The 19826-nt window shown below is 41.5% G+C and overlaps 1 protein-coding gene across 1 annotated transcript; it reads left to right on the forward strand.

Moving 5' to 3' along the window:
• The first annotated feature begins 762 nt into the window (after nucleotides 1-762).
• On the forward strand, nucleotides 763-7125 carry igf2b (insulin-like growth factor 2b). The gene is made up of 4 exons (XM_061721457.1): nucleotides 763-990; nucleotides 1870-2020; nucleotides 3599-3780; nucleotides 5339-7125. Exons 1-4 carry the CDS (start codon nucleotides 916-918, stop codon nucleotides 5576-5578), a joined length of 648 nt encoding a protein of 215 aa, XP_061577441.1. The 5' UTR covers nucleotides 763-915; the 3' UTR covers nucleotides 5579-7125.
• Nucleotides 7126-19826: the final 12701 nt, after the last annotated feature.

The raw sequence follows: 19826 nt of genomic DNA on the forward strand, positions 1-19826 counted from the left end.
ATATAATCAGATTTTCTTAGCAACGTTTATGGCTCAAGGGCCTTCATGTATTAAGGAGTCAATTATTCATTTACCTGCTCAAGGCTTTATAACTTGAATTGATACAGTTATTTTAAATGAAGGATTGTTTCCCTCTTGTCGGCATTCATCCTGACTCTTGGTAATGTTGGTTCATTTTTTACTATCTACGGCTGTTGGCTGTTTTTTTTTTTTTGTTTTTTTTTTTTTTTCCATCTAACAGACCGAGAGTCACAGAGACTCAGCAGGGCATCCTCCTCCTCTTCATCACCATCCGTCAGATCTGCCCCCTGGTAGAGAATAGGCACACTTAATATCCTCCGCTGTCACCTTTGACCCCGATGACAACATCTTCACCCAAGTCAGAGGACAGCCGCAGACCATGGCCACACCGATTCCACTAAATGTTAATCTTAATTACAGCAGGGCGGAGACATTGACATTTTTCTTGGAGTCAAAGGAATTACGTCTATTCTTGTTAAGTCTGCGCCCTGTGTGTAAACAGTGTGATTGCAGGTTACACACAAACGTTAAAAATGCCAGTGGAAGTGTTCCACATTTTCTGACTCTCAACCTCTCCCTTGCGCACTCATCTCATCTTACTTTAAGCACTTTTCCATAAAACATCTCTGTGCCATTTTTCATCAGCCATGAGGGGGAGGAGCGAGGGGGTGGGGTGGGTGCAAGGGGCGTGTTTTGGTATATAATACTTCTCCCTGAGAAGTTTTGCCTGTCGCCTGGTATTTGGGACAGCCTCTCACACACCATCTCTATAGCCTCACCAACTGGGAAACTAACTCACCTGCAATCTCTACAACCAAAAATAAAATAAAACAATAAAAAAGAAGAAGAATTTAAAAGAAATAACTCCCACCACGTTGACTACTGCCATCTGACATGGAAACCCAGCAAAGATACGGAACCCGCTCCTTTTGCCACACCTGCCGGAGGACGGAGAGCAGCAGAATGAAGGTAACCACAGGAGAACACACACCGCTCCTCCTTGCAGAGAGCGCGCTCTGGCTGACTTGTAGCGATGCGCTTTGCTTGGCTTGGCTTGCGAGAAGTAAGAAAACTGTCTCGGATTGACTGGATGCTTGACTCGCATCAGTTCTGTGCAAGTTGGAGCTACTGGACATCTCATCTGAATTGCACACAGCAAGGAAAGTTAAGCATGCATGAGCTGCAAAAGTGTTTCGCGTAATCGTGATAGGACAGCAGACAAGAAGTTGCAAGAGGCATTTGTGCGTCCTCCTCTCCGGTGTGGATGGTGCGCTGCTGCTGCTTCGCAAGGCGCGATGCAAACAGCTGGTCTCTGTTGCCGGTAGATAGGGGGCGGTAGGTCTGAGGGTCATTGAGCTCACTCAGGGGTGAGCAAGGGGAAAATATATGCTGAGTCTGGCTTTTCGGGTGGTTAACTATCGAGCAGCCGGGCTTGCGATTTCTGGAGAGTTGTGCAAGAGAGTGAAAGCAGCAGATACGGGCGACTTTTTTCCTTCAGAATAAGCACTTCTCCGACGTGCCACACATGACACACATGACTGATAAAAATCGGGGAGGGGATGCGGGGTCCGTGCTCGTTTGATAGGCTGTTATTTGACTTGAGGCAGAAGACTTTTTGTTAAGAGAAAGGTCAGTGCATACAACAGCTTTTGACGCTGGAAGTAGAGATTGTACAAGCTTCCATGATAATAAGTAAGACTTGTGTATTGCTTCTATTACACCATATCTGGTTGTCATCTGGGTTTATTATAATCATTGCCACAAGTATTGTTACTATTTGCAAATGATTTGAATTTGCTAACATTCTCTCTGTTGTGCTATGTGTGTGTGTTTGTTTTTCTTCCTCAGGCCAGGAGGATGTCTGCGACCAGTCGTGCGCTCCTCTGCGCGCTGGCCCTCACGTTTTACGTTGTGGAAGTGACCTCGGCGGAGACGCTGTGTGGGGGAGAGCTGGTGGATGCGCTGCAGTTCGTCTGTGACGACAGAGGCTTCTATTTCAGTAGGTTTTCGGAGCATTACGAGGTTTCACGACGTCCGAGCCGCATAAAACCCCCGACTCGCCTTTCACTCTCCCCTCCCCGTGCCAAGTCCCCTCTGTTATCCTCTCACACGTATTTGGATAGCTGAGCGCGTCTGTTGCTGTGTGTGGCATGCATGTTTACTGTTCTCTTCTTCCTCATGCACCGACGCCTATGCACGCACAGGGAGAAGGAGAGAGGGAGAGGGAGAGAGAGAGAGAGAGAGAGAGAGAGAGAGGGAGAGAGAGAGAGAGAGGGAGAGAGGGAGAGGGAGGGAGATTATAGCCAGCTGTGTGTCTGCAGACCTTGTCCAGGCTGCTCAGCTGAGTCTGCTCACTGCCCCGTGCTGGTGGAGAGTCTCGGTCATCCAGGTCACGGTAACCCTAAAAAGCTTGAATAGATCTGTCCTCCTGCACTTAGATGCAGCCCGCACCTCTCATTGCATATGAAAGGCCAGCCAGCCGCTAAGGCACACATGCAGGACACAGTGACACAATGGACTGCTTGTTTACCAGTAAAGTAATAGCACCCCAAGTGGCATACCAGTCACCTCGGCACTAGTATTCTCAGGCCAGGGGACCACACTGATGGTTTGGATAAAAGGGGTGAAGGGGGTGTTGATGTCAGGCTAAGAGGAAAGATCATTAACATCAATCCTGACTGTTGCTTGCATTGTAGTGATGATGGAGTCGCGGTGAAGCTTTCTGGGAGAGCATTGTTGTTAATCCTCATCTGGATAAGCTTCTGTTTGTTCAGTCTGCAGGGTGTGTGACATAAATACATTCATCTTTTTTTGATTATGTCCAAAAAGATGCTAGTTGTGTCCCAAACAAGCGGATTCTTTGTGTGCTGCTTTTCTTCAATCAGAATGATCATTAACCATTTTGGGCCAGAATAGATGAGCTTCCTCCAGCTTTTTTGCCTCTTACTCCTCCTTCTTCGTGGATCACCCGCTCTTTCTGTCTCACGTGCCTCTTCCTGCAATCAAGTCTCGCATTACTCTGATTTTGTGGGCTGCAGGACTTCCAACAAGACACTTATTGATCACGTATAATGCCACTTTCTGCATTTTACTGACCATCCTCCTCCTCACCTTACTCTTCTCCAACATCTTCTCTCACACCTTCACTTCATTTCTCTTTTGTTTTCCATTCTTCCTCTTTGTTTTGATTATTGCACTGCCATCTATCTTGAATCCGGCCCCCTGTCTTCCCCTCGTCTTCTCTCCCTACTAACTTGACAAAGCACACGGTCATAGAAGAGTTATCATTCTATGTATTTATGTACTGCTTGTCTTTTAGTGGCCACAGCACAGGGTGTTTACTTGTGTATTCCATCATTTAAGGACTTCCAGATAGCTCCAATCAGATTATCTCTACAAACAAAAAGATTTGTTGCAGTTGGTCATAGATTTCCTTTTATCCTCTTTGCACCAAGGGCTGCTATGATTGTTGAAGTAAAAAACAACCCTGATACATTAAGTGCCAGTGTTGTGCGTTCGGCCTTAACCTTCACCTTTCCCATTGCCTCCATTCATTCTCTGTTGTGTTTCTCCTCAGGTAGGCCAACCACCAGGGGTAACAACCGACGCTCCCAGAACCGTGGGATCGTAGAGGAGTGTTGTTTCCGTAGCTGTGACCTCAACCTGCTGGAGCAGTACTGTGCCAAACCCGCCAAGTCAGAAAGGGATGTGTCGGCCACCTCTCTACAGGTCATACCCATGATTCCCGCACTAAAGCAGGTGCGTCTGAGCAATAACAACAACACACCAGTATGGGAAACAGTCCTAATTCCAGTCTTTATCTGTCCTCCCATCTCTTGTGCCTCCATTCACCTATGAGCCTCACCCCTATGTCACTGACACCTAGTACAGGCAGACATCCACACAGAGACAGGTTTATCTTGTTCAATGGTCAAAGCTAAGCATTTACCTTCCACCCAAAGTGCTGACCATGATGGAAAACATCAAGACAGGTACAGCACATGATATTCAGGAAATGGCACGTCATAGTAACATCCTCGTATATGTGTGTGTGTGCGTGCGTGTGTGTGTGTGCGCGCGTGTGTGTGTGTGTGTGTGTGTGTGTGTGTGTGTGTGTGTGTGTGTGTGTGTGTGTGTGTGTGTGTGTGTGTGTGTGTGTGTGTTTATCTGAGAGATGCTGGAGACTGCTGAACCATAACAAAACAGTGTGTTTTGATTGTATGATTATTAGTCACGGAACAGCAAGCTCTCAAAAAAAAACAAAAAAAAAACAACAATGGTCTAAAATGCCTGCACTGGCCAGGAGAGCTTCACTGAAATATGCTAGAAACATGCAGGGAAAAGTCCATTTGCTTCAGAACTCATGTCTATCTTCCAGACATTCAAATCCTTTAAATATCCTTTGTTGTATCCTATGCTTTGACTGTAATATATGTATATATATATATATATATATATATATATATATATATATATATATATATATATATATACACAAACAAATATATACAAATATATATGTATGGTGGTATGAGGGTGATAAGATCAAAAAACATATATTAATGTTGGAAGAAACATACATGGAGTCTCTTTCTGAAATGTGAAAGAGGAAAAAAAAGGCTGCTAGGGAATTAGTTTGGACATGTCCTTAGTTTGTCTCAGTGGGGAGAGTTGATGGGTACAGCTTGCTCTGAAGGCCAGCTGTTCTTAAGCAATTGAGTGTTCCTGAAGTGAATGAAGAGGGATAAACACTCCTCAAGTGGCAGGACCAAAACAAGCCATTGAGATGGAGGACTGGCTAGTCAGGCATAAATCTGAGCTTTGCTGCCACCGCTCCCACTTTGTCTCGACCTCTGGTGCTCCGAACAACACCTAACACTGTGTAATATTGTCCGCAGCGAAACTAGCGATGCTCGGAAATGACAGTGTTTTGAAGCAGTGTTTAATTTGGTCTCTGGAGGTTGAGCCGTTAGCTGAATGACAATGAGCTCCTCATATGGATTTTAGGCAAGTGACCACCCTTCCCTCTGACAGTTTGCTAAAGAGGCAGAACAAAGCACTTGTTGACAGCTTCGCTCAGTCAAGGAAACCAAAACAAGGGCCAGTTGGAGGCAAGACAAGGCTATTATGACTTTCAGCACTATAAGAATGAGATTTGATTTCAATTTTACTGGCCCAAACAATGACTGAATGTTTTCCCAAAATAAACAAGGCTTTCCTCCATTGTAATAAGCACTTGAAGAGTTTCTTATCACTCCTAATGAACTGACTCTTTCTTTTCCCTTTTTCCTCTATTTTTGCCCGGACACCACAATAGGAAGTCCCAAGGAAGCAGCATGTGACTGTGAAGTATGCCAAATACGAGGTGTGGCAGAGGAAGGCGGCCCAGCGGCTCCGGAGGGGCGTCCCTGCCATCCTGAGGGCCAAAAAGTTTCGAAAGCAGGCAGAGAAGATTAAAGCCCAGGAGCAGGCAATCTTCCACAGGCCTCTCATCAGCCTTCCCAGCAAACTGCCCCCCGTTCTGCTCACCACGGACAACTTTGTCAACCACAAATAAGCCCGCTGCCAGCCCTTTGCACAGACAAGAGTTTGAGGGTGAAAAAAAGACTAGGGGATTATAGCTTTGTCTCTGACGTCATTTCTGTGGCAGTCCTCTTTGACCTCCCCTGCCCTGTCCGAGCCCACCAGTCCCTCCCCCCTGCTCTCGTTCACCATGTCTTGAACCCCTGGCCCCTTTTTTTCTAATGTCTCCCCACCAAAACCTCATCCCACCCACCCTCCTCCGGCACGAACATGCCTTCACATTCTTCCTGTCTGAACTCTTTCGCTCCCTCTCTTTCAGTCACTGATACAAAAGACACAAACGCAAATGTTGAACAAAAGGTTAACAATTCGGCTGAATGCAATTCAGGTGGATACTTAAGCAAAAGAGAAAAAGGAAGGGGGAAAAGAAGATGAAAGAGATCTGTGGTTTGCGAGTGTCAAGAGGACACCTAGCGGAATGTTTTTTGTCCCGACGGAAAACAAGTGAAAGTGAAGAGCAGCTTGCATGAAAGAATCCATTCCACATCATTTTTCCTGAGGCAAAAGAAAATCTCCTCTAGTTCTTTTTCTTATTAGTTTGCACCTCTACCTATAAAGGGACTTCCACACTGTAAGGAATTATTTTGCAAAATTAGATTCCTGCTCCAGCACCTTTTGATCACAAACAAAAAGCAGAGAAAAAAAGTCTGCAAAATTGCACATTGCCACGGATTACGTCAAAGTAAAGGAAAAAAAGGCACTATTTTTTTTATGAACAATGAACGTGTAGCTTAAAAAAATGTCATGGTGCTAGCTTTGGGAATGGACTCAAAGAAGAGATTGAAAAGCACGTTTTTTTTTTTCTTTGAATGAATATTAAACTTTCCGTTTTAAGGAAAGTGTGACTTTTAAAAAAGGAAAATAAAGGATATGGGGGAGCTCCTGGCAGTGGCACTGTCAAGGGGAAGAGTCAATGAGGAAAATTATGGGCTGTGTTGGCACCTAGGCTCATGGCGAGTACAAACAGCTGGTCATTACTTGTTTGCCAGCATAAGCAGTGAGGGGCGGGGGAAGGGACCTGAAGCCTAGTCCCTGTTCCTCCTGTCCCTCTGAGGCTGACGGACACACAGCAAAGAGGGGACACATATGGGACACTATGGACCGCCTGGATTGGGACAGTACTATGGTTGTGGGACAGTACTTCCTGTTTGCCATGGCTTTGCAGACTGCTCTAACAGGAAGTAACATGGCATGGACAAAGAACGAGTGGGATGATGATTATATTTTATTTTGTCTTTTTTCATATAAATATTTCAATGAACAAAAAGGAAAACCCTGTCAGTTTCTGGTACCGTGACATTCCTGTTTTTTCAAGTTAGAAACTTTTTGTTTTTCATTTTCATGGTTATTGTTAAGATGTTATTTTGCAGTTTTCAAGAAAAGGCACAAAATTTCAATTCAAAGGGAAAAAAAATCAGCAATAATGTCAACTAACATTTTATTTTCATTTATATCAGTAGTAATCACATGCTTTTGCCTGAAATCAAATACTTGAAAAAAAGACAAAACACAGTATACACACACACATATATATATATATATATATATATATATATATATATATATATATATATATATATATATATATATATATATATATATATATATATATATATATATATATATATATATATACATATATATATATATATATATATATATATATATATACATGTATATATGTATATATATATATATATATATATATATATATATATATATATATATATATATATATATATATATACATATATATATATATATATATATATATATATATATATATATATATGTATGTTTGTATGTATGTATGTATGTAAGTATGTATGAGAAATTAGTTTCCAGGGACGTTGTGTTATTTTCCTTTAGTCTGAGCTGTATCTTGCGTAATGAGCCGCCAAGCTTTTTATGTTTGTTTGTTGAAATACAAATAAGGGCACTGTATAAAGGCATTATTTATTTTGTTATAAAATATATTTGAAAAATTGGTCCAAATAATATACATAGCACTGATGCTCAACTGACAGATTTATTTTGTATGATTTCTGTTTTCCAATTGGAGTTGTAAGGCTTTTTGTAGATGCTTTGTACCAAAAATAATGTCTTTTTTTCATTTGCAATAGCTACCATAAATTAATACTTTAACAGCACCATAGCCTGAATTGCTTAGACATATTATTTTACAGAAATAGGCACATATTCTGAAAAGGATGGTCTGCATGGATTTCCAGAAGCCTGTCAGGGTTGTCTGAGAAAAGTAAAATCATCAATACGTGACTTTTCTATTATTGCTAAACTGTTCAACATTAATTGTACTCAAACCCACTATGTTTTTGAAGCCACTTTAGTATTGATGGCCGGGAAATGATCAGTCCTTCATTAAATTGTGTCTTTGTAATTGTGCACGGTGTCCTATGATCTTCTGAGGAGCATCTTGGGTGTGCCACTGCCACTGGCCATTAATGTCCATTCAGCCGTGGGCCAAGTCATCATATCTGTGCCCTAGTGATGTCACAGCGATACATGCATCCACCAAGGGTCAGCCGCAGGTCACTGTCTGTCTGTCTATCTATCTATCTATCTATCTATCTATCTATCTATCTATCTATCTATCTATCTATCTATCTATCTATCTATCTATCTATCTATCTATCTATCTATCTATCTATCTATCTATCTATCTATCTATCTATCTATCTATCTATCTATCTATCTATCTATCTTTTCTGTACCTGTTTGTAAGGGCCAATGACACTGGTCTTCCGTAGCATATATGCTGTAGGCTCTTGGGATCCGGCTCCCGCTATCTTCCAGTAATGCATCTATCCAACGATGTGGTGAATGGCTATCATGACGAGGCATTTTTGAAGCACTCAGGAAGAAGAGAAACCTATGCTCTCTGAGGGGGAAAGAGGAGTTGTTGCTGAGTTGAAGTGGTCATTTTGTTGAGGAAGTACAGCTGAAGTTGTTACCTATACCTGCCCACAATGACAGAGTTCTCTGTGACAAACCACTGAAGGCCATGTCTCAAACAAGATCACTCTGTTTCCATGATTCTCTCTGTGGCAACACCCCCACCTTAAGAAAAGGAGTCATAATGAATACTCGCCATACAGAACTGTGGTGAAGAGACAAGAAAATATTTATCTCAGAGATCTCTATTTTCAAGGCTGCATCTTGTCTCTAATAATATTCTACTTCAGTTGTATAAAGCAGGCAGTGCAATTATTATTATTATTATTATTATTATTATTATTATTATTATTATTATTATTATTATTATTATTATTATTATTATTTTCTCCTAGGACTGCATTCATTCACTATTGTAATGTTCAAACAGGCTACTATATTGTTCTGATGAATGGCGTGAAAGACAACCACTTCATTTCGCTGAATATGAAGAGATTATTTGCCAAGCAATGGCAACTTTTTCTGTGTCAGTAGCTCACTCAGCCTGTGTGTATTTTATTGATTTAACCTCTGCACGCTAGAACGTCCGAAATGCACAATTCATGTACTTTCATTTTTAATATCAATAAAAAAGAAGCATTTTATCAAACGTACTACGCCTAAAAGAATCATTGCTTTGTTCGCCTGCCTTTGAAGTGCTCTGTCAGCTTCTAATGTGTGTTGAGCTTGAGGACCATTTCTCAAATGTTTTTATAATCCATTAAACCTCATGTTCCCAGCAAATGATTTATTACATGTTGAGGCCTTGCAAAGAGTCTTCAGCTGCTTTTAGCTGCTTCTTTTTCCTTAGCGCCCAACCGACCCCTCTGGCTGCTTGTGCAGCTGTCTGTCTCTCTTTCCCTGCCTGTCTGTCTCCTGCTCATCTGTGACAGGCCTAAGTGGAAATTAACACCCTCTGAGCTGTAAGCAGACTGGCCACAGCTTCTCAGTCCCGTCTCATCTGGATGCCGCCAGAATAGACAGGACTGTTGTTGCTGCCTGTGACAGCCATCCATCACCCTCCATCCTCCATCTTTAAATACCACAGCAAACGCTTGCCTATGTGGACTACTTTAGCAACGAACATGTCTCAGAATATCACATTCATTCTGAAGATGGCTCAACTTTCCATTGTAGTACATGGAGGCAAAGACCCATAGCTCACTGGAGCTATTTGAAAAGTTTAAGGTTGAACAAGTTTGAGCTTCACAGCAAGAAATGTAGGAATCTCTTTTTCTTTGGCTTTAGTGAAACGTTTTGTCTTACAGTGATGAGATGCACATGTGTTGCCTCTGGCAAAGTGGAGAGGCTGGCCGGCTATGATTGTAGAGGAGCTCATGTTCTGTGTTTTATGGTCATAAATCGCTCCATTAAATCACCTATGCCTGTCTCATGAAACCCTATTACCCTACTAAGGGGTCCGTACTCTGCAAAACAAGAAGAAAAGCAAAAACACTGGAAGTGCATGTTGTCATGTGAATTTTTTCTCATAGAAGTTGCATAAGATCTCACACAAGATGCAGGTACTGAACACTGGCATAAACACATCAGAGATTTGAGATTTTTGTTCGTCTTTTAACAACTGGATTTTCTTGTATTATCATTGTGTAACTCCCAATGACGTGCGCAAGTTTTTTATTTACTGTGTGTGTGTGTGCGCGCACACCCTCTGGAACTGAACCCATGCCCTGCAGATGTTCATGAGTCTACACCTTGGAAAGGAGATCAGGCACTCTCGGGTCCTCAGGGCTCATCATGTCATCACCAAGCCTGGCAAGGACACCATTTGGCACAACATAAATTAACTAAAACAATCTAAACTGTTGAAACTGTTGAGTGTGATACTGCTCTGGCGTGGCATGGTATCAAAAGAAAGATTTGACTGCAGAGAATGAATCATTTTGTAATGCAAAAACTTAATATGTGAAGGAAAAGGGTTATATTGTCTTATGAAGATATGCATTCAGCTTTGATGAGTGTATTTTTGTCAAACTTAGAAGGGCATTTGCATCCAAAATTTGAAATGGTCATAATGAATTAAACAATAGAAAAGCACACTGACTCCATCTTTATCTAAACCAGTGCCAAATAAATCATAATCCAAACTCAAACATCAATCTCCATCAAATGGGGCCTCCTAAACTGTGGAGCAGAGTGTACATGTGGGTGGCACAGCTCTCCCAGGCTTGACATTGGAAACTGCCAAAGAGCACACTGGAGTTAGTTGTGGTTGGCCGGATGCACGGGATGCATGTAAGGCCAGGCCAACTATTGAGGCACAGGGTTTGGCAAGCCCAGACCATCGCAGACCAGCGTGGCCACACAGGCCAATTAAGACGGTCCTTCTCCTCTCCTTTTTTCTCATCTCCTCTTCTGTCTTTCTCTCATCTCTCTCTCTCTTTATCTCTCACTTTCTCTCTTGCTCTCCCTTTCTCATTCTCTTGATCCTCACAAAGCTAGCTCACACATTCCTCTTTTCCCACTTTGCCTCTCTAATTGCTGTGGACTGAAAGGGGGGATAGAGAGAAGGCAATGGGATTGAGAGAAAGAGACAGTGAGAGGGAGAATTAGAGGAAAAGGGGGTCATACCACAGAACCTCAATTGCCAGGACAAACTGTACTGGTCCTCTGGAATAGTCAAGACTCCTCAGAGTGGTGTGTATGGGTCCAAGCATCGATTGCTTCCCGTCTTGTTAATTACACAGAAACTTACACAGCTTATTTCCCCTCCTCAAAGAGTTTAGAGTCATAATGTAAAATACAATTCAGTCTACATCCCGGCGAGGACGCTGAGGTGGTTACGCAGAACCGGGGTATAAAGGGGGGATTGTGTTTCTTCAGCACCCCACAAAACTACCTAATTGTTGATTCCTAATCAACCAGGACCTGCGATGAGGCTTTTATAATTATGTAACCGTATGTTCGTAAATGTTAACAATGTAGCGGAAAATTTACCGGATTTTAAACGGTCAAACTATGAATGGAGAAGATAAGGAGACCCGGGGGTTACCAAACTGTGTTTTTGGTCATCTTCGTGTATTTACAAGTGAATTGTTTTAGTTATTGGTGTTGTTACTTTTTGCCTTATAATTGCACATACATAACCTAGCTAAACAGAACGTGAAACAAATTTTAAAGCATACGAGAGAGAGAGAGAGAGAGAGAGAGAGAGAGAGAGAGAGAGAGAGAGAGAGAGAGAGAGAGAGAGAGAGAGAGAGAGAGAGAGAGAGAGAGAGAGAGAGGGGAAAAAAGGCAAAAGTATTTAGGCAAACAAAAACAACCACACAGTGCCAGTGTTTGTCTTTAGTCTTTGTCTGATTATCTCCTAAAAGGACTGAGACAGATCCATACAGCCCACTCACACACTAAACATAGAAAGACTTGAATACCGTGTCTGTAAAGTTTTGCAATTTTGAGGCTTTTGGTGTTTTTGTCAACAGGCAGAGAAAGGTCAGAGAGACAGCATAGCAATGTGAATGTGACAAAACATGCCGGGTAGAGTGTGTGAGTGTGATTCTGGAGGGTCAAAACATGGGAAATGAGTTGGTTAAGCTGTACAAAGTCATAACAAAAGGAGGAATGGTTTCCAGTGTAGTCACTGGGTCATTGCATGACAATTTCTTCCTGCGGGAAAACAAGACGAGGGGTACAGTTTAACACTGAAATATACTTTGTGTGTGGTGCAGATTAGACTGGGGCTATACTCACTCAAAGGGGTCAAATGCTGTGCTTTGCAGCTTCTCAGTTCCAGGATGTAAAACTATCCACGTTTTGAATCAATTGAAATCGCTGCACACTTCTCCGACAGAGGTGCCCTTTTGACATTTTTCATGAACTTGTTTGAGGCCAAAATGAATTGAAAGTGCTGCAGAAAGAATGAAGTGGATGGCAGTAAATGTTTAAAAGCAAAATGCTGTAGTTAATTAAACAAGAAGGTCAGCATCTTGTAACGTTTAAGGCTTTTTTCCCTTTTTTTAGCATTAAATTTAACATTAACCAGGTGGGTCTTTACTTTCTCAGGGCATTCATCATTTTTGCACGTCAATGTCGCTTTGTGGGGGTAACCTGGACTACTACCTAGAAGTACATGCATACACCCACACCCACACACACACAAACACACACACACACACACACACACATGCATGCACGCACACACACACACAACCCACTGGGGGCATTTCTGGCGAGACAGTAAAAAGTCCAAAACTGAATTAATTTGCTTTATTGTGAATGATAAAATAAATAAAATAAAAGAACTCTGAAAGCGAAAACAGACAATCAGGGATGCTGGCATTTGTTGTGGCACTGGAGGCACAATAAAGCAGGCAGCACAATCACCAGGGACACTCCCCTCTATGTTTGAACAACATATAATTACAGATCAGGATAGCAGAGCCCATTCTGAGGGGAAAATAGCAATCTCTCCTAATTACAAGGCAGGCCATGATCCATACCTATCCTACTCTTCAAATAACTGTTGGATGACTCTCTGTCGGAGTTGCTGGCAGTAATATTTCTGTTCAGGTAGAGATAAACAGCACAAACAATGAGGGGGACACAGGCTGCATTGGGCTCCACACACTAACAGCTAAAAAGGAAGGAAATTAAAGCAAACTAAAACATGGAAATATATAAGATTGAATACATAAATAGATTCCATAGTAAAGTCACAACACATTGAGCTCTATCCTGCATGTTTTCCTATTTTTGTGAACCATACACAAATCCGCGTGGATCTTGCTGTGCACTTTTGAATGACAAGTTTGAATCGGACTTTTGTGCATTTGAGTGAGTTCCAGCATGTGTGTCCAGCTGTCATGCTCTCACACACATAAACAGGCTTTTATAGTCCCCAGTGATCAGTGTCAGCATACAGCTATGATGGTCTTCTTTCTGGCCAGATGAGCATTCTAGTTATCTTCCCCACATAAACAAGATAAGCTCAATGTCTTTGGCCATTGCCAGGGTCTAGGGGTTATAAGGTTCATTCATTCTATTTCTCTCTTTCTCTTCCTCAGCTCAACATTTTACTTTTTGTGCAACTCTTTCCTGTGTTGCAAGGACTTCTGCAGAGGGAGAGAGAGAGAGATGGAGAGAGAGAGAGAAACTCACCCTGGGCAAAATCTCCTTGCAATTAAAATCATTAACATCAGATCATTAATTTATGCTGTTTCCTTGTCATTTAATGAGGAATTACATTTTATATTAATCTATTCTGCCACATTTTCTAAGACTAAGAAATGTCAGACATTGTTGGAGCCCCCGCAACAAGGCAACAAAACACACTGACGTATCTGCACAGTCAACAACAATACAACAGAAGAGTGAAAATATTTGTGAGGAAATTGCTCAAGAAGGACATTGCAACTATGCCATTTGGCTGCCCCAACCTTTGCCATGGAAGCTGGCAGTAGTTGTTTGCGTCTGCTGTGCAATCATTTAGCCCAGAGACTGTCAATTTCAATCTCATGCTTCAGTAACGTGGAAGGGAAAATGTCCAAAAATGCCACAAATTAAAGACTATGCATATAACTGTATATATGACTGTTTGTGTGGGAAATGAATGTGCATGTAAAAATATATATATGCAGCGTCAAGTGATGACAAAGTTTTCTTTGTGAAAACCCACACTTACACTCACAAATAAATACACAAATATGTACAAATAGCTATGCAGAGAGCACCTGCATGCATCAAAGCAAATATGCATACATTAACCCACACGTGCATGCTTCCACACATCCAGCTGAGCATATGTACAGAGCTACGCACATGCATACTCACTCGCTTGTGTTCTTGGAGCCCTGCTAATAATGGGTGGTAGTTTGATGTTTGTGTGTGTTCCAAAAGAACTGGCATTACTAGATGGGCCAAATCAGCAGCCAACAGCAGCAGGCTATTAACAAAACTGTTTCTTTGTTTGCTTTTTCCTTTTTTTTTTTTTTTAGTTTTTTTCTTGAGAGGCGCCAAGCAATTAATGACTCGCCTATGGGAGTCCAGTAAACTACGCCACGGCTGAGAACATATGTAGAATAAATTGAGACATGGGGGAAGAATAGATTATATCATGAAGTAAAGACCAAAGTCTGTGTCTGACATTCAAAACGGCTTCAGTGTGGTTCAGGCTGAAAAAAAATGAAAGCCTCCACATACAAATAGATGTTAATCATATACATTTGGGTGGGAAGCTAATTCTTTAAACATCTAATAGGAGAAATGACTATTTGCAGCAAATAGTTTGACTCTTCTGTGTCCAAAAGACCTTCATGAAGTATCCAGGTATTATTAATCCCTCTTCAAAACTTTGTTTTCACGAAGGTAAAATGAGATAACAGATAAGGGGGAAAGCACGGGTCACTTATGGCCATGAGGTGGTAAAACCGCAGCAGTGAAATGTAAACAACTTCTGTTAAATGGCTTTTATCTACTGTTATATTGCACCACTTAAATGAAACAGATAAGGCGTTGTATGATGTGGCCGGGGGAAAAAAAGGATAATGTGAAAGTTATTTAAATCATTTCTCTCACTTCTAAAATAAACATCAAAAGAATTCAGACTTATGAATTTTATCTCACTCACTGGAATTATTGCTGTATTCCCGTAAACCTTTCTTAAATCTTTTTTTTTTTTTTTAAGAGAACTAGGATGAACAACATTTCAGTCTTTCTCTAGAAATATGAATACCATATTTACAATATCATTCTTATGTTCCATCTATATTTTGGACATTTTCTTGTCGTAACCCATAAGTAGAATTACCCAACAACAAACAAAATAGGATAAACATGTATTTTAAATGTTGCCAACTGTCTCGCCCTTCCGCCTACTTTGCATTACTGAGTGCTGACATTTACCGGCTCTCTGCCAACAACCTCACAAGACATCAGTCCATGGTTCAGTGTCTACAACTACCGGTCCAGCGGTACAAACACCACTGCTCGTGTCAGGAAAAAACCACTGCTCGTGTCAGGAAAGGTGAGTGTGAAGTGCGGATGTGTCGGATTAATGTTCAACCACTTCCTGTCAAATATGAGGATGAAACTGAGCCATAAAAGTTGCAGAGTGTAAGATAATGTGGATTTATAGATCTCGATAACGAGTTCATAGTCTGATGTGATTATTGGATTGTTTTGGCTGTTTGGATATTTCAGATTCTTTCTTTAGTGCATGTCTGTGCAGCTCGAGTTAGTTGAGTCAACGCAAATTAATTTAGTCACTGTTATCAACAGAAACTCGTTTTTTTTTTTCGGATGAAGAAAACCAGCATGATTCATAGATGGATCAAAGAGCCCGCTTTAGGTATGATCAGACTATGTTGTTACAATGCTATTAAGAACAAAATAATTCAAAAAATGTAACCTTAAAAGACGTGAAAATAATCATGTAATTTGAGAGAGAGAAACTCCAGCTTCTAATCCACTCAACAGGCTCCACATTACAAAGAGTAACAACCCAATATTTGTCACATTAAGCACAATAGGATTTCTTTTCTTTTTCCCGCCATCTGTCCCAGCTTGTTAGGAGGCAGAAGTCACAGTGCATAACGGCCTGCAACAGCAGCTCGCCAGTTCTCACCATTGACCGCTCAGCAACCACTGCTAATAACAGAGCAACTTGGTTTTACTGCTTCAAAAATGGCTTTCTTTTATTGTAATTAACCGAGAAAATCATCAGTGACTTCCTGTTCTCTCTGAACGCCAATAGCCTCTGGGGTTTTGTGTGATCCTGAGAGACGACGTAATAGTCGTGGTTTTAGCTTATCTAGGTGATTTGGGTTGGGAAATTAGCTGCAAATCCACATTTGGCTCCCTCTATATGTTGACAAATCCATATCGTGGTGTCTACATTTTTCCTGAATGCACTTCCCTGCATGTGCTTTCTTTTGTAGACTGTGTTCGTGACCCATAAAAGTTTATTTGCTTGGTATTTGTATGTTAAAGGTGTTTGTGTGAAGCAGCTATGACAGGTAACCAAGAATTACCCAGTGGCTTGCTCCCCAGACAGATTGTGCGCACAAAGTGCACCAGCCTAGTAATTGTGGGCTCGGAGGGAGAAAGGCTACACCAAGTTAGCCTTATTATTATCATTAAAGCGAGAGTTAGCTAGCTGTCTGAGGGCAGGATGAACAAGGAGATACTCTCCAGACAAACTGCTGCTCACATGCCTTCTGTTACTCCTACGTGTGCTCGGTGAATCAAGTGCTGCCTGGTAGCAATTACTGCCAGGTCATCACCACAAATAACAATTTGTCTCTATTTGACCTGCATGCCGTAACTAATTTAAAAAAAATGGAAAAATAAAGGAATGCAATGACAACTTTGGCCATCCTTCACCAGCGGCAGCGCAGTGTCTCTTGTTGAATTGCAAGCTAACAGCCCCACAGGTATGACCACCTGCAGCCCCTCAGTCAGATAAACAATGAGTTCCACTCAGCTCTCATTGCAGACAGCCAACTGCAAGTTTCTGTGTGACAAATTGTACTTGTACTTTAGCTCTAGACTCTTTTAACACTTGTAAGTGACCAGACAGGTGCTCAGCTGCTCTAGGGAGGGAAAAGGGGAGGTTGGGCAGGAGTGAGTTAATTTCTGACCTGCACATTTCTTTATTCTGTGTCTCACGTTTTATCGAGGGTGTTAAATAATATGATGCCTGACAAGTAGCACACAACATTTTGTGACAGAAAATACAAAAGTACAAAATTTGAGTTCTGCCAGTTTTATATTTTAAGTAAAAGAAGATATGAATGTCCTTTAAATATTTCCCAACCCAATATCACGTGGTATTTCTTGATTTCTTTTTTTTTTGCAGTACTAGAGAATGTGTCTTTGAAAACAAGCATAATTTTCCCCTAAAACAAAAATATCTTTCTTACTATGTGTCTCCCACAGGTCAGGAGGAAGTCAGAGTTCTAGCCACAGACAGGCAAACCAAACAAAAAAGTGAGCAAAACAACCCTGGACAACAGGCAAAGTTTTATCAATAAAGATGTTCTTTCTACGAAAATAATCACAGCAGCCAAACAAAACATAACTCAGGATCCAGAGTTGTTGTCCGACATTTGGCAGCAGACGTTCTTAAAGGAAACCGTGCAGCGCAGGGGACAGGCAATGACGCCATGGGGTCTTTCACTCTTACACACACAAACACAAAAAACTGTCTCCCTCCACCTGTCCCAGTCCGGAGTGCAGCAGCATCACCTGCCCATCTGCGTACCCCACAGGGATTGTCCAGGGGGTCTGGGTGTCCTGGGTCTCTCAGCAGTCTCATAATAAGGGATGAAGTGGCTGCCCGCTCAACTCGGCTCCCATGAGTCAATAATGTGGGTTTTTTTTGAGTGGGGGATGGGGAAGGCAGACAAGAGGAGAAAAACAGAGAGATTAAAGCAATCAGCAACACTTTTTCATGTTAAAATGTGTTCTGCCCCACACATGGACCATGAAAACAACACCTCAGAGCCAACAACATCCACGGCTCGCTTTTTTTTGCTTTGCTTGTCTCCTTCTTGCTTGTAGTCACTGTGCAGTCAGTTATCATTATTATTATTTTTAAATCTCTAATAATTTTGACATTATTAACTTCCAAAACAACAGTTTTAGACACAATTTAAGTTTGAGATACAACATAACATAACCTGAGGAGTAACCTATGGAGCGGAGGAACATGTCATTGAACACGTGTGAGGACAGTAATGGAAAGTATTTTTAAATATTTAATTTATTAATAGAAAATAGTATTCTTGTGCTGTGTGAGGGGCAGAGTGTGTGTGTGTGTGTGTGTGTGTGTGTGTGTGTGTGTGTGTGTGTGTGTGTGTGTGTGTGTGTGTGTGTGTGCATGTTAAGCTCACAACAGGTGCCAAACATAACAGAGGAGATGAGAAAAACATGGTGGGGTTAGCTCACAGCCAGACTTCCCGCTAATGCAGAGTCACAAACAAAAAATGGGACGGTGCGTAACTTTGAGCATACCAGTGCGATTTTGTGACTACGTGTGATGTTATGTGTGTGTGTGGCTTTGATAGAAAGTGTGGCTAGGATGCATGATGCGTTTGTGTCTGTGTGTGTGCACCGTCTGCAGCTGTTTGTGCAAAACGAAGGAAAGTACTGTAGTAGAGGGGAAATGGATGAGGTATGTGTAATGGCTTGCTGCTCTGTTATGTTCGCGCTGGGTTACAAGTATGTTTGAATGTCTTTGTGTGTGTTTACGTCTCTCTGCCCGAGTCTATTTGCTGTGCTTAAACACAAATTCCTGGAAAACAGCAGGAGGCATGGAAAGTGTTCTTTGCGCAGGGTTTGAGGATCAGTTGTCAACATTGTTGGTGTAAATCACTGACAGTAAGACATAAGACAGATGCTGACACAGCAACAGATTACACGACACTTGCTCGGATCAATCTACTGATAATTTTCTCATTTCTCTGCTGCGTCTGTGTGTAGTATAGACATAAATATTGGCGAGCACACATTTTCTGGTGAATTCTTGTCATTCACAGGCACAGCAAGAGTTTGCTCTTTCAAAAATGTTTTCACTTTGTTGCAGAGGTTTGACACATACACCACAGACATGTGTGGGACTTTTTTTTTCCTGCCTTTGAGGCAATACATAGCACGCTATTTTTTTCCCCGCACCACTTTAAATAACTCTAGAAGGTGCCTTTCATCCATGTGGATACACGTCTCTCTGCATAACCTTAGTTTCATTGTCATGTATATAACTGCTTTTTGTTTTTTTCTTCTAGTTGATTATATATGGTCTAAATGGTAGTCCAGTACAACAGGGAAATGTGGCTGAACTATGAAATTTAATTTATTACACGGCAAGAGGCTAAAGTGGCTAAAGATCCTAATGTACTGTGGCAGCTTTGGCAAGCCTTGTTACATAAACAACACATATATTTCAAGAGAATGGAAACTCTCCTTGAATTCCCTTAAAATCAAAGTTCTTGTGTGAAAGATCACACAATAAACACTCTTTTTATAACCTGAAAGCTAGGCTGTCATTAAATGTACGGTTCTTGTTCGAAAAGCATTTATGTTGCCACCATTAAAACCATTTTCCATACGAGGCTGTGCATTTCCCAGTGTGCCTCCTTATACAGCTGGACTGACCTCCAGCACATTTTACTGGGAGTTTCACTTCTGCAGCCGTACCCAAAACACACTTTCCGACAGCGGTGCAATTGGTCACCCTGTAGCTGACTTTTACTGAGTCTCAACATATTCACCAAAGTTACAAGATTCAGCAGCGGGACTGGATGACAACAACAAAA

This window comes from Cololabis saira, chromosome 5 (assembly GCF_033807715.1).
Source record: "Cololabis saira isolate AMF1-May2022 chromosome 5, fColSai1.1, whole genome shotgun sequence".
NCBI lineage: Eukaryota > Metazoa > Chordata > Actinopteri > Beloniformes > Belonidae > Cololabis > Cololabis saira.

Bases quoted from the DNA above. Each gene is read 5' to 3' on its own strand.
- igf2b (XM_061721457.1), top strand. From the start codon at position 916: ATGGAAACCCAGCAAAGATACGGAACCCGCTCCTTTTGCCACACCTGC. The intron at 991-1,869 runs GTAACCACAGGA...TTTCTTCCTCAG, and splicing joins CGGAGAGCAGCAGAATGAAG to GCCAGGAGGATGTCTGCGAC. The intron at 2,021-3,598 runs GTAGGTTTTCGG...GTTTCTCCTCAG, and splicing joins CGACAGAGGCTTCTATTTCA to GTAGGCCAACCACCAGGGGT.